This window comes from Macrotis lagotis, chromosome X (genome assembly GCF_037893015.1).
Source record: "Macrotis lagotis isolate mMagLag1 chromosome X, bilby.v1.9.chrom.fasta, whole genome shotgun sequence".
NCBI lineage: Eukaryota > Metazoa > Chordata > Mammalia > Peramelemorphia > Peramelidae > Macrotis > Macrotis lagotis.
The window spans coordinates 126,998,949-127,025,737 of record NC_133666.1 but is presented as its reverse complement, the minus strand read 5'-3'; the positions used below and the strand labels follow the sequence as shown (position 1 = coordinate 127,025,737).

Here is a 26,789-nt window from a genome sequence, read left to right as displayed (position 1 = left end):
TGTTGACTGCTTCAATAACTAATTTTCCTTTCAGCCCTTGTTGGTAGATGCTATGGTTTCTATGACTTTTTATTCTTTGCCAATAAACTGAGGCTGTTAGAGTTCACATATTGGTTACCTATACTAACTATTCTCTCACCATCTTTATCATATATTCTTGTGTATGATAAGGGGGGGCAAAACTGTTAATTTCCCTGAAATTCTATCTGATCCATCTTGTATCTGGTTTCCATATATATATTCTGATATCTCCCTGGAACTCCCAGTGCTGTGTCTTCCAAAGATTTCATAATGCTGAAGCCTTTTGTATGTCTCAGGGAGAGGCAGTCCTGTTAAATTTGGACAGAGTTCACAATCTGTTTTATTCAAGGAATTTCTCTGAAATCCTTCCTTTATAGTCATTCCACTATTTGGATGAGTAAGTTTTGCAATCAATAATAGACCTATAAATATAGGTATACATGGAATCCCTATATATATTGAAGAAGGAAATGTTCCATCAGGCAGTGTGACTGCCCTGAGTCTTCTTGCCGCGACTGTCAAACAGCTTGGACACCCTGGCTCCCAACACATTATTTGGAGTGAGGCAGGGTCACCACAGTGCAAAGCTGATGTTTGATTAAGAAAACTACCCTTGGGCTGACTAGGTGGTGCAATGGATAGAGTGCAGGCCCTGGAGTCAGGAGGATCTGAATTCAAATCCGACCTCAATAATTACCTAGCTGTGTGGCCTTGGGCAAGCCACTTAACCCCACTGCCTTGAAAAATCTAAAAAAAAAAAAAGAAAAAAAAGAAACTACCCTTGGGCTGACTAGGTGGCACAGTGGATAGAGCACGGCCCCTGGAGTCAGGAGTTGAAATCAGACGTCAGACACTTAACATTTGCCTAGCTGTGTGGCCTTGGGCAAGCCACTTAACCACATTAACTTGCTAAAAATAAAAAATAAAAAAATAAAACTACCTTTGTCAGAGTATCGAAGTCTCCTGATACAGAGGTGAGGAACCCAATACACAGAATATGAAATATAATTATCATGCATGGCCAATGTAGGGTTTTGTTTTGCTCGACCCTACATGCATTTTTGTTTCATTGGTTTTGCTTTTCATGCTTTTTCTTCTAAGTGGAGGGGGGGTGGGATGGAGGAATTGAAACGTTGAGAAAATAGTTAACTGCAAAAACTTTAAAAAAATTTTTTTTAAAAAGCAACACATTAAATCTGATGAAATCCCCCGAAGGAATGAAGGTCAGAATTCGTCGTGGGGATGCACTGTCTTTTTCTGGTTCTGCTTGCTGAGTGAGGAAGTAGGGATTAAACCAGTACGGGCACCCAGCAATCTAGGGAGCTCCGCCTCAAGGCCCAATATGGAGGCTGAGTAGCTCCCCGGTTTGGGGGCGTGGCTACTCTGGAGGGGTAGCCCCGCCTCTCCCTCTCAGCCCGGAGCCCAGTTCCCGCTTCCGCTTTCCAAAGTGATCCCTACGCTGTCCCCTCCTTTCCCAGCTCCAGCTCCCTTTTCCTCCCCCCTCAGCCTCGCCCCGCCCCCTCCCTCAGTTTTGCCCCACCCTTTCTCTCTCCCTAGCTCCGGCCCCGCCCCTCTCAGCCTCGCCCCGCCCCCTCCCTCAGTTTTGCCCCACCCTCTCCCCCCCCAGCTCCGGCCCCGCCCCTCTCAGCGTCGCCCCGCCCCTTCTCCACTCCATCCTCTGGCCCCGCCCCCTCCCTGCCCCTCCCCCCCGCTCCCGCTGTGCTGTGCCAGCTCTATTTCCCTCCCATCTCCGCCCTCCGGGAGGCGGGCGCTCGCGGTCCAAATGTACCTCCTTGACGCAAGCTCGGGCAGAGCCAATCGCTTCGCAGATGCGGGTTGCGCCGGAGCAGAGGCGACCAATCCGGTCCGGGCTGGGTCTCCTGCGGCTTCTTCGGGGCTCTGCGTCGGCTCGGCGGCTGCGGGAGGGGCGGGTCGGGGTCCGCGCCTTAGCGCCGGGACGGGGCTGTCGAAGGCGCCTCCCCCGCCCCGGACCCTCCTTCTTCGCTCGCCCCTGGATGGGCCGCGGCAGGCTCGCGGGCCCCGCTGAGGAGATCCCCGAGGTAGCGCCTCTGCCGGGGCTGGGGGAGGGGCGCGGGCCGCGGGCTGGCATCTGGAGGGGGCGGGCTTCCCGGGCAGCCGGGGGTCCGGGCGCCGCAAGCCCGGCTTTAGATGGGGGGGGGCTGAAGACATTCCCGTCTTTGCATCTGGATGACTTTGGGGCGGGCTGCTCGCGCCGCCTCCCGCCTGGCCCGAGTGGGCAGGGCGGCTCTGCGCCCTCGGAGTGGGTGCGGACAGTGCCCAGCAGGGAGAAGACTCACCCGCTGCTTCCTTAACCTACTTCTGGCAGCAGCCAGCGACCAATGCATGCCCATCGGGGCTCTTGGGGGAGACAGCCGGAACCCCAAGGTCAGCTTCTAAGTGGCTCACCCAAGTGGAAGCGCTGGCGCTTGGCGTGCCATCTTGATAGCAGCTGGCATGTATTCCAGCGTTGTGACACTGGAGGCATCCAGCTCTCCTGTAACAGTGTGTTTCCTGGTCTGCCGCGGGCAGTGGGTGTCAGGCGCGCAGCGCAGCCCCGTCTGCAGCGGGCATTGCTCTGGGCAGATGGTCGGGGGCTGGGAGCTCTTCCCAGATGCCGCCTCCTGCGGCGCGGGAAACGCACCGGGACTCTCAGAAGGAAAAACCAAACTGAATTAGAAGCTTGCACAAATTTGCCTGTGATCAGGAGGAGAGGTGATGTTAATCTGGCTGGCTGGTGCAGTCCTCGGTGTAGGGCAATTTTTACAGAAATAAGGTCAATTTTTTTTAAAGAAAATCAGACTCAACTGTTAAATCAGCAGATTTAACTTTGTTATTGTTAATCTAAACCTTATTACCTAAAATATAACTGCCCAATTATGCATGTGCCTTGCACATAGTAGATAGTAAATATTGAATTGAATTCTAAACAATTCTTAGAAATGTTGTCTTAGAGTTCCGATGTGTTTATACATATATATATGTACATATATATGTACATATATATGTGTATATATATATATATATGTTAGTCTGGGTGGTATATAATCTGTAGACTTTGACAGATTGTATAAAGACTGAAATGTCTTTTCCTGCAGTTCTGTCCTGAGCAGAATTTAGCAGAAATGAATCCTGGGAAGTTAGGTTTAGCTTATCACTCCCTACCCACCCCCACCACCACCCCCATTCCATTTCCTGAAAGTTTGAAACATCTATTGGCTTCTGAAAAGATTTGCGGTTATAATAGAAGAAGGTTAATAGTGCTTATGAGTGGATGACTTTCACTGTATGGCAACCAGAGTATTCTTAATGGAATAATGGAAAGACTAAATGTTTTGCCATGTAAGTTTTTGGTTGGTTAGATGTAAACCTGTTCAATCTGATATCCTGCTGCTTCCCTGGGGGTAGTAATTCTTGTCCTTTCAAGGTGAAACTGGGAGAAATAATGATCTGTACAACCTACTTTATTTATTTGTTTGTTTATTTATTTATTCATTCATTCATTTATTTTAGGTTTTTGCAAGGCAATGGGGTTAAGTGACTTGCCCAAGGTAGTCTGAGGTCAGATTTGAACTCAGGTATTCCTGACTCCAGGGCCAGTGCTCTATCCACTGTGCCACCTAGCTGCCTGATTACTCTTATCTAAGTATTTTTTTGCTCTGGAAGAGATAAGCTCAAACTGTCAGTCTCTTCTGCCCTTAAAAATCTCTCTACAGAATTCTCTAACATAAATCATTTTGAAGTCAAGGATTTATGACATCTGAACAAAGAAAATTCCACTATTAATATTAAGCAAGTTTCAATGTTTAGATAACAGTCTATTTCACACTTACTTTTTCCAAACAATAGTCACTTAAAGTGTAATTTGGTACACCTTAAAGAAATCATTTTGTAGAATTTAAAAAGGTTCAATAGACATAATTTCTAGGTAATTTAGTCATTTCATTAATAAGGCCAGCATGTTTGTTAATAAAAGGATGGTCATTTGGCCATCTCTCAGACCAAAGAACCCTAGTGGCAGTGGACTCAGAATTTATATGACCTTGGAAGAGCAGACAATCACAGTAGTAATCAACACAGATTAACAGTAAGAAAATGAATATTACAATGAAAGGGTGGGTTATATTATGAGAGTCTTGGAATATGTGATGTGGGTCACCCAAATCTTGGTCAAAGGGACTTATCAATTTCCATGTCACCAGACCAAAGTGAGAATCAACACTTGCAGACCTTGTCAGAGGAAACTCAATGAGCAGGAATGGAACCATAATCCCAAATTTAGAATTTGGTTTCATGTCCAATTGGATCTTGACCTGGATAAATTGTTGCCTAACGTTTCCCACACCTGTTGATTTCTGGATGTGGAAGTAGAGATGGGAGGAAATCTTGGTTCTAATGTAATAATTATATATTATATAGTACATAGTATATATGACAATTATATAATAACTAATTTAACAATTAGTTATTAAATACAGGAGAGAAATAATTTCTCAGAATTTATTAAATTGGGTAATAACAATATATTAAAGTATTTCCGGTTCTAAATGTGTAACCCTTGATTCAATTTCCAAAACCCTGGAGTTTTTTTTTTAGTAGTTTCCTTCAGAAAGTAGTTAGGCTTTGCAAAATGGATTTAGTGGAAGACATTGTTTTTTTAGAAGTTTACGTATTTGATAAAGGTTTCCTTCATTCTGGTTAAGTCTGGAAAGGATCTTTAGACTGCAGAAATATTTATTTCCTAATTTTTTGGTAAGGGAAAAAGAGACTTTAAAATGCTTACATGGGATCAAAAATATTTTCCTGTTTCAGTCTAGCATAGTACCTGAAATTCTTCAGTAGAGATTGATTCCTTTTTGTCTTTTGGAATGTCTTTTGATTTTTTTAAAAGTTCTCTATTAAAATAAAAGTTCCATTCCTTTATATGTTATCAGCTAACACTTGAAAGAATGTCTTATAGGAACTGGATGCTGACTTAGTTATTGGGGTAATTCTGTTTACTTTTTTTTCCAAAAAGACTTTCTTCTTTTTCAGTATTTTCTTGTAGTATTGGGAATTCCCATTGTTTGGGGATTTCTCTAGTCTTCCTAATTAGTTCATTGTTTTTACATGGTAATTTGCAGCGTATTTATTTCCCCCAAATGCAAATACTTGTCAAAATAGAAACCCAGTCATAGACTACAGTACTTCATCATCAGGAAACATATTAATTGGCTGCTTGCACAGTTAATAGTGAAGTAGGAGAAAAGTTAGAGAAGTAGGAAAAGTTATTTCCAGGGAAAGAAATAAGGTCTCTTCAGAGAAGGGACTTGCAGTTTAGTAAGAGAAAGGATTCCTTTATCTGTCCTTCTAGCTATGGTTACCCTTTCTCTCCTCCCTTTTTCCTTTCTTCTCATTCTTTAAACTTCCTGTAGACTGGTTTGGTCCTCAGCATTCAATTAAATTGCTATTTCCATAGTTACAATAAACTCTTATTTGCTGAATCTAATGAACTTTTCTTAATTCTCATACTTTTTTTTTAACCTCTAAAGACTTTGAAGTCTCCAACTTGTTTTTGTTTGTTTGTTTGTTTTTTTTACTCTTTTTCTCTTTACGTTTCTATGACACTATTCTCATCTGGTTCTCCTACCTGACTCTTCTCATTCTCTTTTGCTGGATGTTCAACTAGATTCAATAACTTTGGATGCTGTTCTCCCACCCCTGTTTTACCCCTTCCCCCCCAATCCTAGGTCCTCTTCATCCTCTGGGGTATTTTGCTTGGTATTCTCTTCAATTCTCATTAATCAATTATCTCTATGCTAATGATTCTCAGATCTTTTTATCTTGCCCTAATCTCTCCTAACTTCCATCTCTATTATTTATTGGATATCCCTCACTAAATGTGCTGTATATATCTTAAATTTAACATTTCTAAAACTGAACTCAGTTTTCTCCCCCAACATCTCCCACACTTCTTTATATCATCCTCCCAGTTACCCAAACTCACAACTTCAAAGAAGTCTAGGATGACTTCTTTTTCTTTTTTTTTTTTTTGGAAAGATTTTATTTATTTTGAGTTTTACAATTTTTCTCATAATCTTGCTTTCCTCCCCCCACCCCCCCACAGAAGGCAGTGTGTTAATCTTTACATTGTTTCCATGGTATACATGATCAAAGTTGAACGTGATGAGAGAGAAACCATATCTTTAAGGAAGAAAAATAAAGTGTAAGAGATAGCAAAATTACATAATAAGATAACATATTTTTTTCCTAAATTGAAGGTAATAGTCTGGTCATTGTTCAAACTCCACAGTTCTTTCTCTGGATACAGTTAGCATTCTCCATCGCAGAGAGCCCAAAATTATCCCTGATTGTTGCACTGATGGAATGAGCAAGTCTGTCAAGGTTGATCATCGCCCCCATGTTGCTGATAGGGTTCTGCTCATCTCACTCAGCATCAGTTCATGCAAATCCTTCCAGGCTTCTCTGAATTTCCATCCCTCCTGGTTTCTAATAGAACAATAGTGTTCCATGACATCCATATACCAGTTTGCTAAGCCATTCCCCAATTGAAGGACATTTACTTTATTTCCAATTCTTTGCCACCACAAACAGGGCTGCTATAAATATTTTTGTACAAGTGATGTTTTTACCTTTTTCATCATCTCTTCAGGGTATAGACCCAGTAGTGGTATTGCTGGATCAAAGAGTATGCTCATTTTTGTTGCCCTTTGGGAATAGTTCCAAATTTCTCTCCAGAAATGTTGGATGAATTCACAGCTCCACCAGCAGTGTAATAGTGTCCCAGATTTCCCCATAACCCTTCCAACAATGATCATTATCCTTTCTGGTCATATTGGCCAGTTTGAGAGGTGTGAGGTGGTACCTCAGAGAAGCTTTAATTTGCATTTCTCTAATAATTAATGATTTAGAGCAATTTTTCATATGACTATGGATTGCTTTGATCTCCTCATCCATAAATTGCCTTTGCATATCCTTTGACCATTTGTCAATTGGGGAATGGCTTGTTTTAAAAATATGACTCAGTTCTCTGTATATTTTAGAAATGAGTCCTTTGTCAGAATCATTAGTTGTAAAGATTGTTTCCCAGTTTACTACATTTCTTTTGATCTTGGTTACAGCGGTTTTGTCTGTGCAAAAGCTTTTTAATTCAGTGTAATCGAAATCATCTAGTTGGTTTTTGGTGATGTTCTCCAATTCTTCCTTAGTCATAAACTGCTCCCCTTTCCATAGATCTGACAGGTAGACTAGTCCTTGATCTTCTAATTTGCTTATATTATTTTTTTTATGTCTAAATCCTGTATCCATTTTGATCTTATCTTGGTAATAGGGTGGGAGGTGTTGGTTTAATCCAAGTTTCTGCCAGGCTAACTTCCCATTTTCCCAACAGTTTTTATAGGAGAGAGGTTTTATCCCAATAGCTGGACTCTTTGAGTTTCTCTTTCTTTTTTAAACACAGACTTTTTTTTTTTTTTTAGGTTTTTGCAAGGCAAATGGGGTTAAGTGGCTTGCCCAAGGCCACACAGCTAGGTAATTATTAAGTGTCTGAGACCAAATTTGAACCCAGGTACTCTTGACTCCAAGGCCGGTGCTTTATCCAGGTGCTTTATCCACTATGCCACCTAGCTCCCCCCTACGTAGACATTTTTAATTCCAAATTTTCTCCCTTTTCTCTTTCTGCCTTGAAGAGGTAAGAAACAAAACCAAAATCGATTACAAATATGTATAGTTATACAAAAGAGATTTCTGCATTAACCATGTTCAAAAAAAAAAGAAAAAAAGAAAGGGAAAACATGCTTCAGTCTTCAATCTATTTCTAAATTGGAAGGTGGATGGCATGTTTCGTCTTTAGTCTTTTGCCAGTGTGGTTTCTCTTTGTCTTGATCAGTTGCTCAGTGACTTTGTGAGAAATCAAGACACAATAGTTAACACCAAATGAATGAAAAATTAGAAGAAAATGTGAAATATCTCATTGAAAAAAACAACTGATCTGGAAAACAAATTCAGGAAAGATAATTTAAAAATTATTGGGATACCTGAAAGGCATGATCAGGAAAAGAGTTTTGACATCATTTTTAAAGAATTCCTATAGGAAAATTGCCCTGATGTCCTAGAAGTAGAGGGCAGAATAGAAATTGAGAGAATCCACTGATCTCTTCCAGAAAGAGATCCAAAAAAACAACACCCAGGAATATTATAGCCAAGTTCCAAAACTCCCAAGTCAAAAAGAAAATATTACAAGCAGCCAGGACACAGTTCAAATATTGGAGCTGCAGTCAGGATTACACAGGACTTAGCAGCAACTACATTAAGGGCTTGTAGGGCTTGGAATATAATATTCTGGAAGATAAAAGAGCTTGGAATGGAACCAAGAATCAACTACCAAGCAAAATTGAACATCCTCTTCCAGGGGAAAAGATGGACTTCCAATGAACCAGGGGAATTTCAAATGTTCCTTTTGGAATGGCCAGAGCTGAACAGAAGGTTTGATCTTCAAATACAGGACAAAGGTGAAGCATAGAGAGTGGAGGAGAAGGGGAAAATATGAGGCACTTGATGATGAACTACATGTATTCCTGCATAGAAAAATGATACTGATACTTCTTATATGAAACCTCTCATTTAATAGAGCAGGTAGAAGGAGCTTTTATAGATGAAGCAGGAGAGAGAGAGAGCTGAATTTGAAGATATAATATTGTAAAAATGGATTCAATGGCAAAAAAGGGAAATGCACTGGGAGTAAGAGAAAGGAGAGGTGTAATAGGATAAGATATTTCATATAAAAGATATTTTTTCTTTATTGCAATGAGCTATTGCAATGATATGGAAGGGGGGAAGGGGAGGGGGAATGAGGGAACCTTCACTCATCTGAGGTGGCTCGGAGAGGAAACAGCATACAAACTCAATAGGGTATAGACATCTAGAGTAAAAAGGAGAGAAGGGGGACAGGGGGAAGGGGAGGGATGTCAGTGATGGAGGAGAGGGTGGATCATGGGGGAGAGTGGTCAGATAATAACATTTTCTTTTTTATTTCTTGCAAGGGCTAGGATTGGGTAGCCTGTCAGGGACCACGGGCCGGGTTGTTGCTTAGTCTCAGAGGTGGTATGTGGACTTGGGGCCTCTTGGCCCCAGGGCCGGTGATCAGTCTCCACTCAGCTACCCTACAGCACATCAGCAATGGCAATGGTGGAAAAATATGGAAGTAGCTTTGTGATGGACTTATCATAAATAATGTGTCCACCCAAGACAGAGCTGATAGTGTTGGAGCACAGACTGAAGCACATTTTTTTCTCTTTCTTTTACTTTGTTTCTCATGAGGGTCTACTTTTTGGGGGGAGGGGGTATTTTTGTTTACTCTTAAACAAGAATATTTTAGTAATGTATAAAAAAAATTCACTTGTACAAAAATTGAAAAAAAAAGAACATAGTAGTCAGTAAAATGTTAAGGAAGCCATGACAGGATTTGGTGATAGTTTGGATATGTGGGGAGAAAAGAGAGGGAGGAGTCAAAGATAAAAACTAAGCTTCTGGAATAACTGGGATCTCTGGAATCAATGGAATAGTATGGAAAGGAAATGACTGGAAATGGGGAAATTTGAAATTAAGTTTGAGATGTAATATAATATATCCATATGGCTCGGAGATTTTGAAGGTGCTTCTCATACTAATATTCTCCTAGTTTAGGTTTGATGTTGGGACAAAATGATATACTTACAAATAAGTCATTGAACATAAAAAAGGAGACCTATTTTGTATAATATGGGAAGGAAATAGGGGCACTTAGCTTCTCTAGACATGGCCTCTCTCATCTTCCTATGAAAACTCATCTAATCATGATGATAGGTAATTATGAAGGGCATGGTGGATAGGTGATGTTCAGGAATATACTAATTCCAAGCAGTCTAGGCTCATGGATCTTGGACTTTTTATGCCCTATGGTAACTAAGAGGCTGCTCAGAGAACAATGGATCACTCAGGTCCTGGAGGGCAGTTTCATCTTTCTTTTTTCTTTTTTCTTTTTTTTTTTAAGATATTTCAAGACGACGGAGTTAAGTGACTTGCTCAAGGCCACAAAGCTAGGTAATTATTAAGTGTCTGAGGTCGGATTTGAACCCAGGTACTCCTGACTCCAAGGCTGGTTCTCATACTGCGCCACCTAGCCACCCCTAGTTTCATCTCTTTTTAGAGAACGTTGCTCTCTTGTGTGTGGGAAAGAGAAAGGGCATGAACCTACCGTAATTTGAAGGGGGAGAGAGTAGAGGAACTGCATCAGGGAACATAAGGAAATATTAATTTTCTTACTGGAAATTAGGGCTAGGGATGCAGATTTGAAACCTACTTACATAGAACTTATGGTTGGCACTATTTTATTTATATATGTTCGTTTGAAAATATTTGTCATATTTATCCTTCAATTTCAGGCAGGTTCTACGAACTTGGAAGAAAGAATGTTAAGAGCTTATCAATTATATAGTTCAAATCCTCACATTAATATAATGTTTCAAGGTTTGTAAAATACTTTCTTCAGAGTAAGACAGGGAGATGATGAGTACAAGTATTATATTTATTTTTCTGATGAGAAAACTGAGAAATTTAGTGTTTCAATGACTGGCCAAATAAGCTATAGTTAATGCTTGAGGCAGAATTCATCCCATATAGCCAAACTCTAAAAATAATGTTCTCTGTACAATTATAGTTCCTTGCGTAAAAACTATTTCCTAAAGGGACAAAGAAATAAAATAATAATAATAATAATAAAAGAAAAAGAGAATTTAAAGTAGAATTTTGTTATGCCTTTCTTACCATCTTTGAGTTGGTTACAAAAGAGTAAAAATGCAGTACATTGCTGAATATCACTAGCAAAAACTTGCTTTTTTCTTTCAGCATCATGAATTCTCATTTGTGTAACTGTAAGGCCCTAACAAATTGGTGAAATAATTTTTTTTGGCAAGGCAGTAGAGCTAAGTGACTTACTCAAGGTCATACAGTTAGTTAATTAAGTGTCTGAGGTCAAATTTGAACTCAGGTCCCCCTGACTCCAGGGCCGGTGCTCTATCTACTGCCCACCTAGCTGCCTCTTAAATCATTTTTCTTTTGAATAAATACTAATGAGCATATTTAATTGATCTAGGTGATGCAGTGGATAAAACATTGGCCTTAGAGTCAGGAGGACAAGAGTTCAAATCCAGCCTCTAACACCACTTATTGCTATGTAACCTTGGGCAAGTCACTTAACCCTGACTGCTTCACTGGAGATGGAGAGCATTTCCAATAGTCCTGATTCACAACTGGCCACCAGACCCAGACAGCTCTGGAGGAGAAAGTGAGTCTGGTGACTTAGCACAGCACCCCCTCACTTAAATCCAATTCATGTGCTTGTCATGACATCACCTCCTTGATGTCATGGTCTTCTTTGAGAGTGAAAGACAAATGTATTTCTCACCATCATTAAAGATACCATTGATTTATGTGTCAAATAGTCTTGCAAAATTTTTGTATGGAAGAGAAGTAGACATTTAGTTTGATGGTAGTTGTTTTCTTGTTTAAATTTTTTGATATTAATATGAACTAAGTTTTTTTTCCCTATACCTTGAGTCTCTTTCTCTCCTTATGAATCAGTGTCTTTACCATTCTGTCACATTTAGCACGATTGTCTTGATATAGTCCAATATAACTTTTTTCCCCATATTTATTTTCTTTAATACCATTCTACCTCCTCTTCAAGGGACTACTCTAATGTGTTGATTCTGTAGTCCTTGATTGTAAAAGTAGTTTGTTATAGTAATTTTTGCAGATATTTTGCATTTTTCTTTTTTGTTGTTGTTGCTCTTGTTTTCTTTATGTTTTTTCCTTGAGATGACTTGGCTTAATTGGATATTTTGTCAAGCTTCTTCCAAACTAGTTTTATCCTCCACTTTTTATCTCTGTTTTATGAGATTATATTGCTTGAAATTATCCCTCATCAGGAGTGGCTATGTGGCGCAGTGGATAAAGCACCGGCCCTGGAGTCAAGAGTACCTGGGTTCAAATCCAGTCTCATACATTTAATATTTACCTAGCTGTGTGGACTTGGGCAAGCCACTTAACCCCATTTGCCTTGCAAAAACCTAAAAAAAAAATTATCCCTCATCCTTTCGGTAAGATTTTAAATATATTTATATTCTAAATTGGAATTGCTTTTGTTTATCTTCTTTTCTCTTAAACTTCCATAAGAAATTATTATAATTGATGTCTTTGTCATTTCTGTTGTTCATTTCTAAAATTTTGTTTACAATTATTTAAATAGTTCAAGATTGAGTTGTTTTAATTGTATGCTAAGCCTTTTTTTTCATTATTCATTCTATTTACCATTCTGATCTTTTCTCTAGTAAGTTAGTGGTCTTACCGTATACAGATAACTGACTCAGGGTGGACTCTCACAATAATAACTAATATTTACTCATTCATTAAAATATAATCTATTTAATTTTTTTGTATGTTATTTATTATTTTACCTACCAGTTCTTTTCAGGAAGAAAATGTTTGTAATATAAGAGTATGAGGTTTCTGAGTCATATTTGACTTCTCATTTCTTCTTGAACCATGCTTTATGCTTTTCAGTATATTTTTCACTACCATTTGCTTTGAAGTCACCAAATATGTATATGACTTGACATATAGCCAAATATAGACTCTTGTGGGTACTGTACAGTGAGGACTTTTATTCATTTAATTAGCATCTATTAAGCACTTAACTTATGCCAAGTGTTGTCCTAGATGATGGGAATTCAGAGACCAAAATAACAAGTCTATTCTCATATAGTTTACATTCTCTTGGAACTTTTATATAAATAAGAACATACTAAATATATGCAAAGTAAATTGGGGGGAAGGGCTGCTAATAGTCAAAGAGATAAGAATATGCTTCATGTAGAGAAAGTATCACTGGAACTGAGACTTGAAGGAAGTAAGAGATTAATGAAGCAGAAGGGAGGGAGTGAATTCCAGGTATGGGGGGGGGACAATGTGTGCAAAAGATCAGAAGATGAGAGTTATAGTCATTTTTGAGGAATAGCATGTAAGCTACTTTGGCTTAAAGTATGTGAAGGGAAGTAACAAATAATAAGCTACAAAGTAGATTGTAACCAAATTGTAAAGGGCTTTATGTGACATATAAAGGATAAAGTATTTTATCTTAAATGGAGTAGTGTTGAAGGAGAGTAGTAAGGTGGTATAGTGGATAGAGCACCAGCCCTGCAATGTCAAGAGGACCTGAGTTCAAATGAGGCCTCAAATACTTAACCAGCTATGTAACCCTAGGCAAGTTACTTAACTTCAATTGCCTCAGGAAAAAAAAATAGATGCAATGGTGAGTCACTGGAGTTTCTTGAATGAATGAATGAAAAAATCCAAAAAACATTTAAGGGTTTGCCATGAACTAGGCACTATGCTACAAACAAAAACAAATAAAAAATTCAGTGTTGGGAGTGCTGGAGACAGAAAAAAAAACAGATCAAGTTCTACCTCAGACACTTATTAACGGGGTAACTTTGAACTACTCACAGCCTCTGTCTGCCTTAGTTTTCTTATCTGTTAAAGAGGGATAATAATACATCTCCCTCACATGGTTGTTTTGAGGATAAAATGAAATAATATTTATAAAGTGCTTTGTAAGCCTTAAAGTACTTATGTAAATGCCAGTGATGATGATGAGAAGGTGATGAAGAAGATGAAGTCTAAAATGACTCCAAAAGTCTCTGTCCTCAAGTAGTTTACATTCCAATAAGAAAAAATGCATAAGGGAGTTGTGATCAGGAGTGGTGTTTTGATCTGGAATGTTGCAAGAATGGAGAATAGAAATCCAAAAGGACAATTAATTGACTTGTTCTTCACAAAAAAAGTAATAATAATGATTGGATTAATGATTGGATTATTCCTTCTAGAACTAGAGGGGAAATTCAGTGGATAGACTGCTGAAAACAATGTGTACAGTGGCATAGGATAAAGATGTCTAGGGAGCAACTTCATAGGCCCAGGACCAGAAAGCAGGAGGAATTGGATTGAAAAGTAATGAGTTAGTTGACAAAGAAACATTAGTAGATAATTTTTGGGTATGTAATATGATTTGGTCCAGAACTTTCCACCATTTTTACAAAAATTAATGACTGCCAAACTAAAACCTAAGTAAACACTGACTACTTCATTCTCTATATTTGTTAATTTAGCAATTCAAGAGAGAAAATAAGATCATTTTGGCATGATCTGTTCTTGATGAGTCCATACTGTCTCTTTGTGATCACTCTTTGTTATTTATTAATCATCCTTTGAATAATAGTGTGTTCTAGAATTTTATCAGAAATGGAAGTCAGGCCCACTGGTCTTTAGTCACTTTGGACTTGTTTTGTCTACTCCTTTGCTACTTACCTCATTGAAGTTGAATTTTATAGTAAGAATGTAGGTAATGCCCTAGGATTTATTTGAATGAATGAATGAATGAATGAGCATCATTTATTAATTTTTAAAACCTGCCCCTATGAACTATTTAGTCTTTTTTCAGATGCAGGAGCTATTTATGAAGGCCTTCTAGCCTCTGTGAGGTGAGAGGACTCAGGACATACTGGGTACTACCTGCTTATTTGGTATTTCTTTTGCACAGCTGCTGCTCAACCATGCCAAATTCCTTGTTGTGGGCTGTGGATATTTTTGGAAGAGTGTATACACTTGCCACAGCTGGCCAGTACTGGGAACTCTGCAAGGATGCCCATCTAGAGTTCAAGCGGGTCAGCGCAGTAAAGCAGTGCTGCTGGGGAATTGCCTGTGACAATCAGGTCTATGTGTATGTATGCTCCAGCGATGTCCCCATCCGGCACCGGGAGGAAACCTACGAGAACCAGGTAGGGCTTCTCAGAGCTCCATCCTCAGGAGAGAGCCCAGGGCATGGTTAAAAGTCACTTGACTTCTGTATGATTAAATTGAACTTGGTTTGATTAAAAGTTAAAAAGGAGAAAATGCAAGAGGAGGGGTCTTGTGTAATGGAAAATTTCCATTTTTTGGTTCCAAATCAGCAATAATAGTGTTGAGTGAGTTGGGCAAGTCACTTCATCTTTCTAGGCTTCAGATTTCTCTTCTGTAAAATGTGAGGGTTGGAAGCCTTGACCTTGATCCCTTCCAGTGCTAACATTCTGTTGCTAGGAAAAGCAAAATTGAGCAATTACCCTTTATACTTTTGGCAGACAGATAAAACAGATATTTTTCCTTCCTGTTTCTATTTTTCTCCACTAGATCAAGCTTTGTTTCCTGCTTTTATTTCCCAGGCTAAATAAATTAGAATCAAAATATCAGAAGGTAGAGTTTCTCATCACTCAATCTATATGTTTATTGAGTTTTGTTATTTGCCAAGCACTTTCTTAAATGCTAGTGATACCAAGAAAAGCAGTGTAGTTAGATGTTGGAGTACAAGTTGGCTTTCTAAGATATTTGGGTCTGAGATTTCAATGTAAATGTAAACATTGTCTCTACCAGGAAAAGGCTCTTCCTCCTGGAAAGAGGCAGTCTTGATGGATCAAGTCTTCTCTGTGTTTTTAGATAGTTTGGAGCCTGGGGTCCTGGTCCTAGGTTCCACTAATCAGTTGTTTGAGTCTGGATAAGGCCCTTAATCTCTCATTAGCTTATAATATCATCTACCAAATGAGAGAAATACCTGTACCACCTGCCTCTCTCATAGAACTTTTGTGAGCATAAAGAGTTACAATGAGATAGCATGGTGATAAAGTACCTGACTTGGCATCAAAAAGATCTGAATTCAAATTTTGCTTTAGACATTCAGTAGATGTGTGACTCTGGGCTAGTCTCAGTCACTGTAAAGAACAGATAAGAGAACTCAATTCATCAGTCAGGATTAGAATCAAAGGAGATAATCTGGAAAGTGTGTTGTTTGCAAATCATAAAGTGCTAGATTAATGTTAACTGATTTATATATATATAATTATTATATAAAAATTAAAATGCTAGATAGCTATAACTAATTATTATCCCAGAGGTTTAAGTCAATACAGCTCCCTCTGCCTCCTAGAAGATTTTTCCTCTATAAATTCTCAAACTGGTTAAACCACATATTATTATCATCATCACTAATAGTTGCCATTTATATAGGACTTTAACATTTATAAAATGTTTCACCTAGTCTCTGTACTAGGTATCATCCCCATTTTACAGATCAGAAAACTGATGCTTAGAAGTATTAAGGTACTTATCCACTGTCATATAACTCATAAGTGTTAGGAGGCAGGATTGAAATCAAAATATCTCCCAACTAAATTCATTTTGCTACATTTTTCCCCCCAAAAGCACAGTTGAAGACTATATTTTCCTGTTTTTTGTTTTTCTTTCTTTTTTTTTTTTTGCAAGGCAGTGGGGTTAAGCAACCTGCCCAAGGTCATACAGCTTAGTAATTAAGTGTCTTAGGTCAGATTTGGATTCAGATCTTTCTGATCTAAGGGGCATCAGGGCTGGTGCTCTCTCCACTGTGCCACCTAACTTCCCCTTCCTGCCCTTCTCTTTCCTGAACAGCGATGGAATCCAGTTGGTGGTTTCTGTGAAAAGCTCATGCCCAGTGACCGCTGGCAGTGGAGCGACGTGAGTGGGCTCAAGCACCAACAGCTGGATAGTTTGGTGCTGCCATCACCACACTGGGAGTGGGAGTCTGACTGGTACGTGGATGAAAATTTTGGAGGGGAACCCACCGAGAAAGGGGTAGGTGACTCAAATACCCACCACTTAGATTCCTTGTAGGAAGTTGACGTCTTTGGCCGGGCTCCTCCTTTGAAATGCTGCTCTTCCCTCTGCACCACTTGGAATCAACATCCCCATCCCTGCCACAGCCCCCATCACTTCCTTGGCCACTGTTGGGTGTGCCATCCCTGCTTGCTCTGCTATGATTGATGTGCTTGTGTGTGTTGTTCTTGTCTCTTTCTGGATACTCTGTCCCATTTTCCTTCTGCCTTCCCATGTTCTGACTGCCCACCCTGGTGCTTTCTCCACATTCTTCCACCTGAACCTCTTAAAGGAAACACCTTGTTGTTGTAGGGATGGACATATGCCATGGACTTCCCTGCTACCTATACCCGGGACAAGAAATGGAACTCCTGTGTGCGGCGGCGCAAGTGGATCCGCTACAGGAGATACAGATCTCGGGACACTTGGGCCAAGGTCTCGTTGTTACATTTAATTTATTTTTTGATCTATCACTGTGTGAATCAGAAATAGTTGAGTGAAGATCACAAAGCAAAATTCTTTCTAGTGCCAAGAAACATGATATTAGATATTATATGTGGAAATATTGTAAATTGTTCTAAATTCTCAACTCAGCCCGTTTCTTATGCTTCATCTTAGCTCTCCAGGCCTCACAGCCTGCACTGCATCATTTAAGTGCTTTATACACAAAGCTCACCTGATTGTGCCACCATCAGTATGATGTGGGCTTTTAAACTGGATAGAATTTCCCTGCCCTCACCTTCCCCACTTTTTAAAAAATGCTTTTACTATTTAAATATATTTTTTCTTACATAGTCTGTTTATATACACTGTGCTTATATATGCAATTTAGTAATTTCTTTATTTCTCATCCTAAGGTTCCTTTTCTCTTCTTGGGTATGTGTGAGTGTGGGGTTGTGTTTCTCATTTGTAGAGAAGGGTTTGAATTAATCATCCATACTCTATCAACTTCTTCCCCCTTTACATTACAGAATCATGGACCACATAGTTCAATCCTTTTCCTTTAGAGATGAGGAAACTGAGGCCATATAAGATTATATGCTTGTCTAAAGGCTAGAGGTGGGATTTGAACCCAGGTCCTTTTGAATTCAAATCCAGTATTATTTGAAATGTAATGTCAAGATGGACAGCCCTTTAAGGGGAGGATGGTCTTTTGCCTTTCTTTATACACCTTTTGTACCCCAAACCCAATGCTTGACCCCTAGTAGGGATTTTAGAAAGAAATGCTTATTGACTAATTGATGTGACCTAAAAGATCCTCTGTAGCCCTTGTATATACCTCATTCAGATACTTGCCATATCTGGATCGTTCATGTAACCCCAACAGAGCTGCAGTCTTGTGAGAGGATCTGAATTTTGGTTCAGATTTCATTACTGAGGAGCTCTGTGACTTTGGGCGAGATATCAAACAGATCTAAGTGAGGTGTGATGGGGGGGAACACTGCACTTGGAGTCAGAAAGTCCTGAATTTAGTTCCTGTTTCAGATACTTCATAACTGTGTGATTCTGGGCAAGTCATTTTATCTCTGAGGGTTTCAGTGTTCTCATCTGTAATGAGGGACTTAGACCCAGTGCTCTCTGAAGTCCCTTCTGACTTTACATCTATTCTAGTCTAAGCTTATTCCATGCAGTAATAGGTGTGAAGATATTCTGCATACAAATTCTTTCTATTCTGAACTTAAATAGCTTGTATATAAAGAACTTAATGACCTCCAAACTGTTTCCATACAATTCTTTTACCATCTACCTTTGTTCACTACCCTTTTCACTTAACAATATTTCTTTTGTTTGTTTTTTGCAAGGCAGTAGGGTTAAGTGACTTGGCCAGGGTCACACTGTTAGTAAGTGTTAAGTATCTGAAGCCAAATTTGACCTGAGGTCCCCCCCTGACTACAGGGCTGGTGCTCTATCCACCAGGTAGGGTCACCTAGCTGCTGCACACTTAATAGTATTTCATACACACATTTCCTTGTATCATCAGAGTCTATATACTTGTCATTTAAAATAACTATATCATAGACTGTTGTAGCAAGAAGCAGCATGATAGAGCTCCAGATGTGGAATAAGGGAATCTGGACTTTCAGTCTGGTTCATATTGCCTATGTGAATATGGATAAGCCACTTAACTTCTTTTAGATACAGCTAGACTAGGGGTTCTTAACCTAGGGGTTTAGAGTTATTTTTTATATAACTGGTTTCTTTTGTAATTCTATGCATTTTATTTTATTCATTTAAAAACATTCTTCTGAAAAGAGAAATGAAAATTTCACTAGTCTGCCAAAGGTTTCCATGACACAAAGAAAGTTTAAAGACCCCTGAATCAGAACATCAACTGCAAATCTGCATCACTGAAGGGGATTTCCACACTGGAGTTCCTAACACTGATGAGATCATAGGTCTAAACCAAAAAAAGATCTTTATTCTGTGTGACCTCAAAAAAATTCTAAATGGAGTTGACTGAACTGCTTCCCTCTTATCATGAATCAAATAAAAGCTCCAAAAAAGATGCAAGGTCCTATACTTGAGTATTGGTTATTTTTGCTAAACTGCTATTTTTTTTCTCCTTTTTATTCTTTGCTCCAAGGCTGGCTTATGGAGATTGGGGGGATAGATATATAAAGGAAGAGTTAAATGGAGGTGATGTAGAAGCAAAAGATACTAGTAAAATAAATGTCATAGAGGAGCTGAGTTTTTGAATAAAGAGAACTGACCAGGAAGTCAGGAAGACCTAGGTTTATATCCTGCTTTCAATAGTCCCTGACTCTGTGACTCCAGGCAAGGCCCTTAGTCCCTCAGTGTTTTGTTCTGTAAGGCAGGTCTTTAAGAAGGAAACAGAGAAGGGACTTGGTAGAAGAAATATCCTCACTTGGGAGTTCCTTATGCCAATGAAATCACAAAGGTAGTTTCTATTTAAAAAAAAAGTTTTTATTTTCAATTTAATGATCATCAAAAAGGAATATTTTAGAATAAAAAAATAGAACAAAAGATTGTATGTGATTTAGTCCTTCTTTCCAGTCCTTGTACCTCTGTGTGAATAATATATTTGTCTATAGAGCATTATATATATGATATCTCTCTCTGTCTACCTATACATACACCAAATCTGTGTGTGTCTGTGTGTATCTACTTATATGTATAGTATTATTTGTGTAATACATACATATCTATATCTATCTATATCTATATATATGTATGTAATGCACTATTTGTTGATGTTGTTTAGTCATGTCTAAATCTTAGTGACCCCATTTGGGATTTTCTTGGTAGAGTGGTTTGCCATTTTCTTCTTTGGCACATTTTATGGATAAGGAAGCTGAGACAAACAGGGTTAGGGGACTTGCACAAGCTCACACAGCTACTAAGTATCTAAGACCAGATTTGAACTTAGGAAGATGAGTTTTCTTGACTTACCTGGTATTCTGTTTATTGTGCCCTTGGAATTCACTATATACAAATATAATATTATATTCTTACATAATGAAATGACCAGGTTTTTTGTTGTGAAGAATCTTCATCAAATATGTTGCTGTATTATGACTGGTAGGGAATGGGTAAGGCATAGTTAATAGAAGAATGAGAGGTCAAGGAGCTTTCGGTAATGATAGTGATACAAAATTTAAAATAAACATGAAATGAATTGTTTTGGGGAACACAGAAGTTCTTAGTTATTGCATTAATTTGGAAGCTAGGAAGAAAGGTTCTGGAGTATACATTCTGCTTCGTGATCTCATTAGTTGTTTTCTTCTTGGATTTTTCCCTTTGTTTCAGATTCCATCCCATGATGACCCTAAACAGCTACCTGACCCTTTCAATGATCTCTCCATTGGAGGATGGGAAATCACGGATGAACCTGTAGGACGACTCTCTGTTTGGGCAGTCTCCCTGCAAGGCAAGGTAGAACTGTGGATTTTATTTTTATCCTTTTCCCTAACCTGGAGTGGGAAATAAGGGTTAGGAAAGAAGTTAGGGTGCAAATCAGTCTTATTTTTATTGAGACTGAGAAAGGTGATGAAATATTTTTCTTTAAAATTTTCCTGTAGTTGACTTTGGTGTTGTAAAGATGCTTAGTAGTACCTTGTCATCAACAAGATAATATTTGTGGATCACTCACTGTCTGTAGTTATGGTAGAACCTCCTCTTTATGTGCCATAATCCTCCAGAATATCATGTGCACACACTGTATTATAATAAAGCATATTTGTCCTCAGAATTCGACTGTAGCTCTTATTCTGTGTGGTTGGACACCATATCTGCCTTTACCGATGTACCCTATATGTTCCTTTTATCACCTCCAACACTGAAGTCTCTGGATGTTCCTGTCTGTTTATCCTCCTAAATTAGAACCCAGATGAAGATTTGACCCAGGTGTCTGTTTGAGGTCTGGTGATTCAGCTATCATTGTTGGTGAGCTTCTGGGGACAAGTACAAGACTGTCACTTTTTCTTTTCTCCCTCATAATCATCATTGGGTACTACCTTTGCATATATATGCATGCTTTCTTCCAAAACAGGGTATCAAGTCTTCTCTTTATCTATCTTCACCCTGTATAACACAGTATTTATAAGTGTTTGAGAATACCATGGAATTAAAGAGATTGGAAAGTAATGCACTTATCTGAACTCTTTCCCTCATCCCCACCTCCAAAAAAAAAACAGACCCCAAATAATTAAAAAGAAGGTAAATTCTAACCAGTTTTTCAAAGTTGGATATCACTTCCTCAGATTACTTCACTCCTTCAGGACTGTAGCATTTACTATTTATGCTGTTCATTTGAAGCTTAGCGTATTCTGCCTTATATTATTAATTACCTCATTTTTAAGTGAATATAATGTCTCCTCAGCTAGACTTGCAGGTTCCTTCAAGGAAAATACAATATTTTATTCTTTTTTACATGTTTCTCTATGCCTAGCACAATAGCAGGTACCTGATTGTTTTTTCTTTTTTAAGGACAGGAGATGGGTCCCTTTATGCTAAAGGATTTTTTTTGTCTGAGCAGAGAAGTTGAAATCAATAATAAAAAGTTGAAATCAGTAATAAAACAGGTGGATAAACAAGTATATATATGTGTGTCCCCAAATGTATTAGTCATGCTTCCTAGGGATAAATATGCAGGATGACCACTAACCTTAAAGATCTGCTCCAGTGGAGAAAAAGCAACAGCACAGAGAAGTCAAATAAGTGACTAGTTTTCAGTTTTTAAAAATTTCTGTTTTGATTTTGGAATTTTTTTGGTAATTTTTCCACATTATTTTGATTGTGCTTAATCCAGAAATTATTTCTGTTTAGAACAACTTGCCTTCCAAATCATATTTGTCTTAGACAAATATCAAAATTACATTTACTTCTCTGTATACATGCTAATTAATTCCTGACAAGTAAGTTAACGTTGGGGAATGTGGTGTGGAGGAGAGAGAAGAAGAAGGGACCCAAGCCAAATGACAGAGGTAAGGGGTAGCCTTATTGGAATCAATAATTTGCCAAAATAATCCATGAGATAGTGAAGCCAAATATGTATAATGAAAAATTAACTTGGTGTATGTATGGAATTAGTATTTACTGACTAGTTCGTAGGATCATGAATGAAAGTGGAAAGGATCTGAGGCCAGCTAGTCCAACCTTCTCATTTTATAGGCAAGGAATCTGCTCAAGGGAATTTATTGACTTGCCCTGGGTCACACAGGTAATAATTGTCCAAAGCAAGATTTGAATCCAATTTCTCTTTTGTGACAAACATGTAGATATGGACAGCATTTCCACTGAGCTTAAGAAAGAAACCAAGGGGCAGCTAGGTGGCGCAGTGGATAGAGCACCTGCTTTGGAGTCAAGAGTACCTGAGTTCAAATATGGCCTCATACACTTAATAATTACCTAGCTGTGTGACCTTGGGCAAGCCACTTAACCCCATTGCCTTGTAAAAAAACTTCAAAAAAAAAAGAAACCTTCAAATTTAGTTGGAGAGTCAAGAAACAAATTATTCATTCATTCATTCATTTATTCATTCATTCATTTATCTATCTATTTATTTATTTCAGATTTTTGCAAGGCAAATGGGGTTAAGTGGCTTGCCCAAGGCCACACAGCTAGATAATTATTAAGTGTCTGAGACAGGATTTAAACCCAGGTACTCCTGACTCCAGAGCCGATGCTTTATCCACTGTGCCACCTAGCCACCCCAACAAATAATAATTTAAAACTGTGAAATTAAGAATTGAATTGAGGGGTGGCTAGGTGGCACAGTGGATAAAGCATCGGCTCTGGAGTCAGGAGTACCTGGGTTTAAATCCTGTCTCAGACACTTAATAATTATCTAGCTGTGTGGCCTTGGGCAAGCCACTTAACCCCATTTGCCTTGCAAAAAAAAAATTTAAAAAACCTAAAAAAAAGAATTGAATTGAATTTTCTCAAGTGAAAAAATATATGGGATAGAACAATGGATGGACATCAGTGATGGCTACAGTAGTTGAATCATATATATATACATTCTTTTGGATGGGAGAAGGTAGAGTCACAAAGTAGATGCCCTCTTCCAGGGCTACAAGAAGACCCTTTCCCATCTTGCATATCCTTTATGCTCTGGTCCAGACCAAGAAAACTTAAATATGCATATTTGTATATGTATGTTTGCATATGACTAAATCCAAACAATTCCTTTTCCCTTCTCAGGTTTCCTCTTTTCTACCATTCCATTCCTGGAGCTTTAGATGGGATTTGTTCCCTTTTCCCCTCCAATACCAGCCTCTTCCTCACCCATGAACCTCCCTCCCTCCTTGCCTTGCCTTGCTTGTTCTGACATCCAGCTTGCTCTTCAGATGGGACTTGCATTTTCATTGTTCAGCTGCCTTAAGTCTAAACCTCCACTAGGGGGACATGCAGGACAAAATATGTTGTCACCATTTGTAGTCTAGTCTCTGCCGTTGAACTGTGGGCTATTGAAAAGCTATTATGTGTGTCGTAGGTTTGGAACATGTGTATGTGTGTATATATATATATATATATATATCTGCATGTAGGCATTTGTGTATGCAATTATACATATATATGATTATGTGTATGTTGCAAACATATTTAGCAGAGTACTTAGTATATCATTTACTTAGTATTGTGATATAGTCAAAAGGCCAGCATTTTTTGCCTTGAGCTTGAAAGCAATTTCAATGCTTAGGTTGAGATTGGGGGATGAGAAGCCATGTTCTGTTTAAAGATTTCAGTCCTGCAAGGGGGAAGCAGAAAGCTAGAATGACTTTCTTTCAGCCTTCCTCCCAAGCTTCAGGACCAAGTTTTGAATCTTTTGACTTAGATATATCTGCAGAAGAAGGTCAAGACTCAGTGAAAGTGGAGGAGTTCTTCCTGTGTTTATTTAAAGTGTTGATGGTTATATTTAATCCCAACTGGTTCTCTAAATATCAGAGCAAACATAGTGACAACTATCCTGATCCTAACTTAAGCAACTTACCTAGTCACGGTGAATGTAGTCTGCCCTTGACCCAAAGCAAAGTCAGTGGGAATTGTCAGAAACCTATAGCCTCTTACTTAAATAAATGTTGCTTAAGGAATAGAGAGGATAGTTAGTCTCTATTGGAGAGAAAATTCTGTCCTGATTTAGAGCTGCTAGATCAGATCACACTGGCACACAGCATGCTTGAAGTTTTCCATTATGCTATTTTTCTTGCTTTCTAGGTATGGTACAGAGAAGATGTCTGCCATCCAAACCCTGAGGGCTCATCATGGTCACTTGTAGAAACTCCTGGGGAAGCTGTCCAAATCAGCTGTGGGCCCTATGACCTCCTCTGGGCCACCCTTTGGGAAGGACAGGCAATGGTTCGAGAAGGGATTGACAGAAATAACCCCAAAGGTAATGAGCTGATGATCTCTAATTCAGAGTTTCATGTTCTCTGAAAGCTCAGAGAGCCCTAGGGACTCTTTCTGATCTTAGATTTCTTCTGTTTTGGGTGCCTATAGGCAGTTCCTGGTCTATAGTGGAACCACCAGTGCCAGAAAATGGGATCATGCATATCTCTGTTGGTGTCAACGTAGTCTGGGCAGTCACTAAAGACAGAAAAGTAAGAGATGGAGGGACTCTGCAGTCCAAATTTTGCTTCCTTTTGTGATATTAATATTGTATTTTTTTTTTTTTTTGGCAAGGCAATGGGGGCTTGCCAAAGGCCACACAGCAGCTAGGTAATTATTAGTGGAAGCTAGTCAAGAGCCACAGCCTTATAGCAAAGATGCCATTATATTCTCTCTTTGACATTTCCTGAGAACTGAAAGTAGACTAAGGCATTTTTGCAAAGCCTTTCTGTAAAAAAGATGAACATCTTACTCTTCAGTCAACTTACTCTTATAAAAACCTCTAAACATTCTGGTTTTTCCTCTATTTCTTGTTATGCCTAAAAATTTGTGAATTCCAACAGAATTTAAAAACAGATGTAGTTTCTGCCCTCAGTTTACTCTCTAGATTTGGTAGACAAAGGAAACACTAACAGGAAAAGGAAAGTCACTGCCCTGGCTGGTGATGGAATGAGCATCTATTTTGTGCCTGCTAGTAATACCTGCTGGGGAAGGGCACAGCTGTCAATAGGCCAGTTACTGGTCCTGGAATCAGAGTGGAATATTAGATAGCACTGGCCCAAGGTCACTGCATGACTTCTTTAACCTCAGAACTTCAGGCTTTCCAGCTGTAAAATGGACCTAGTAACATGTAACAAGCAAGAAGGCTAAAAAGATAAATGGAATCAAGCTTTTCAGAGTTCTTGGGAGGAAAGATCTTATAGTAATGTGTACTTGGGAAGTGCCTACTAAAAGAAAAGCCTCTGACAACCTCAGTTTCCTCATTTATAAAATGGGTATTGTAATAATAATAATACCTGCCTACTTTGTACACCTTCAAGTGCAATTATCTATCATTGTCATTACAGTTGTTGTTATATGCCAGGCATGCAGCAGAAATACACAGTTAAAACTGAAAATATTTCTGTCTTCAGGGAGCTTAAATTCTACTAGAGGAAAATAACATATACCCAGAGAAATAAACACACAATAGATAAAGTAATTTTGAGGAAGGCTTTATGATCAAGAAGGATGATGTAGAAGATGGCCCTTGAGCAGAGTCTTGAAGGGAAATAGGAATTCCAAGTTGAGGCAGTGATTAGGCAAGGTATTCCAAGTTTGAGTAGCAACTGTGCAAGACATAGAAACAGGAGAAGTGATATAATATATAAAGAAGAGCTTAGCAAGTTCAGCTGGATCATAGGGAAGAATGAAGGAGAGAAAGGAAGGGCAGATATGAAAAAAGAGGAAAAACCATATTGTGAGAAGCTCTAGAGGCCAAACAAAAGAGTTAACAATTTATCCTAGAGGTACTAGGAGTCACAGAAGTTTCTTGAGCAGGGGATTAATTTGGACAAATTGGTGCTTTAGGAAAATGAATTTGGCACATGTTTGAGAGATAGATTAGAGGGGAAGGAGGCTGGAGGCAGGGTACCCTATTAGGAAATACAAAGAATATAAATTATTAGTAGTGTCTCAATCACCCCTTCTACTGGAGAGTAAATGTACAAATATATTTTTTTAAAATGTGGAGATATCTCCACTCCAAAGTGTTCAAATAGACTAATTTGTGCCCAACTTATGGTAGAGGTTTCCAAACTCATTTTGGTCTGATCAGCCACAGTCAGACATGCTGTAGCTTGACTGCAACATAGTGGTGTCATTATGATCCTCTTAAAGATTGAAGGACAAAACAACCAGCCAACCAAATGTACAGAAATATTTTCCAAAATAATAAGAATCCACATTTTCAGTTGTGTCTCAGTCCCTGGGGTGTACTGGAGAGTTAATGTTTATTTTCCCCTCTAATTATTCTTTGGTAATTAAATACTCAGCTGTACTAGAAATGGGATAAAGTAATGAAAGTTTACATTTGTCCTTCACTGTATGGTTACAAAGCATGTGATAGACATTCTTCTCTGGTCTTTACAACAACCCTTTGATGTAGGTAG

At 38.8% G+C, this 26,789-nt stretch overlaps 1 protein-coding gene across 2 annotated transcripts in view; it reads left to right on the top strand.

The window, feature by feature from the left end:
- Positions 1-1,991: 1,991 nt before the first annotated feature.
- Positions 1,992-26,789, top strand: part of TECPR1 (tectonin beta-propeller repeat containing 1) — an 81,050-nt gene continuing 56,252 nt past the window's right edge. Inside the window, exons 1-7 of one of the 2 annotated variants that reach the window (XM_074202774.1) lie at positions 1,992-2,081; positions 14,675-14,912; positions 16,588-16,770; positions 17,104-17,226; positions 20,560-20,685; positions 24,469-24,643; positions 24,751-24,851. In XM_074202774.1, coding sequence (XP_074058875.1) covers positions 14,688-14,912; positions 16,588-16,770; positions 17,104-17,226; positions 20,560-20,685; positions 24,469-24,643; positions 24,751-24,851 — 933 coding nt within the window. In that variant the 5' untranslated portion in view covers positions 1,992-2,081; positions 14,675-14,687. Of the gene's footprint in view, positions 2,082-14,674; positions 14,913-16,587; positions 16,771-17,103; positions 17,227-20,559; positions 20,686-24,468; positions 24,644-24,750; positions 24,852-26,789 lie in introns of those variants that run through there. The other variant, XM_074202776.1, reaches the window with a different exon arrangement.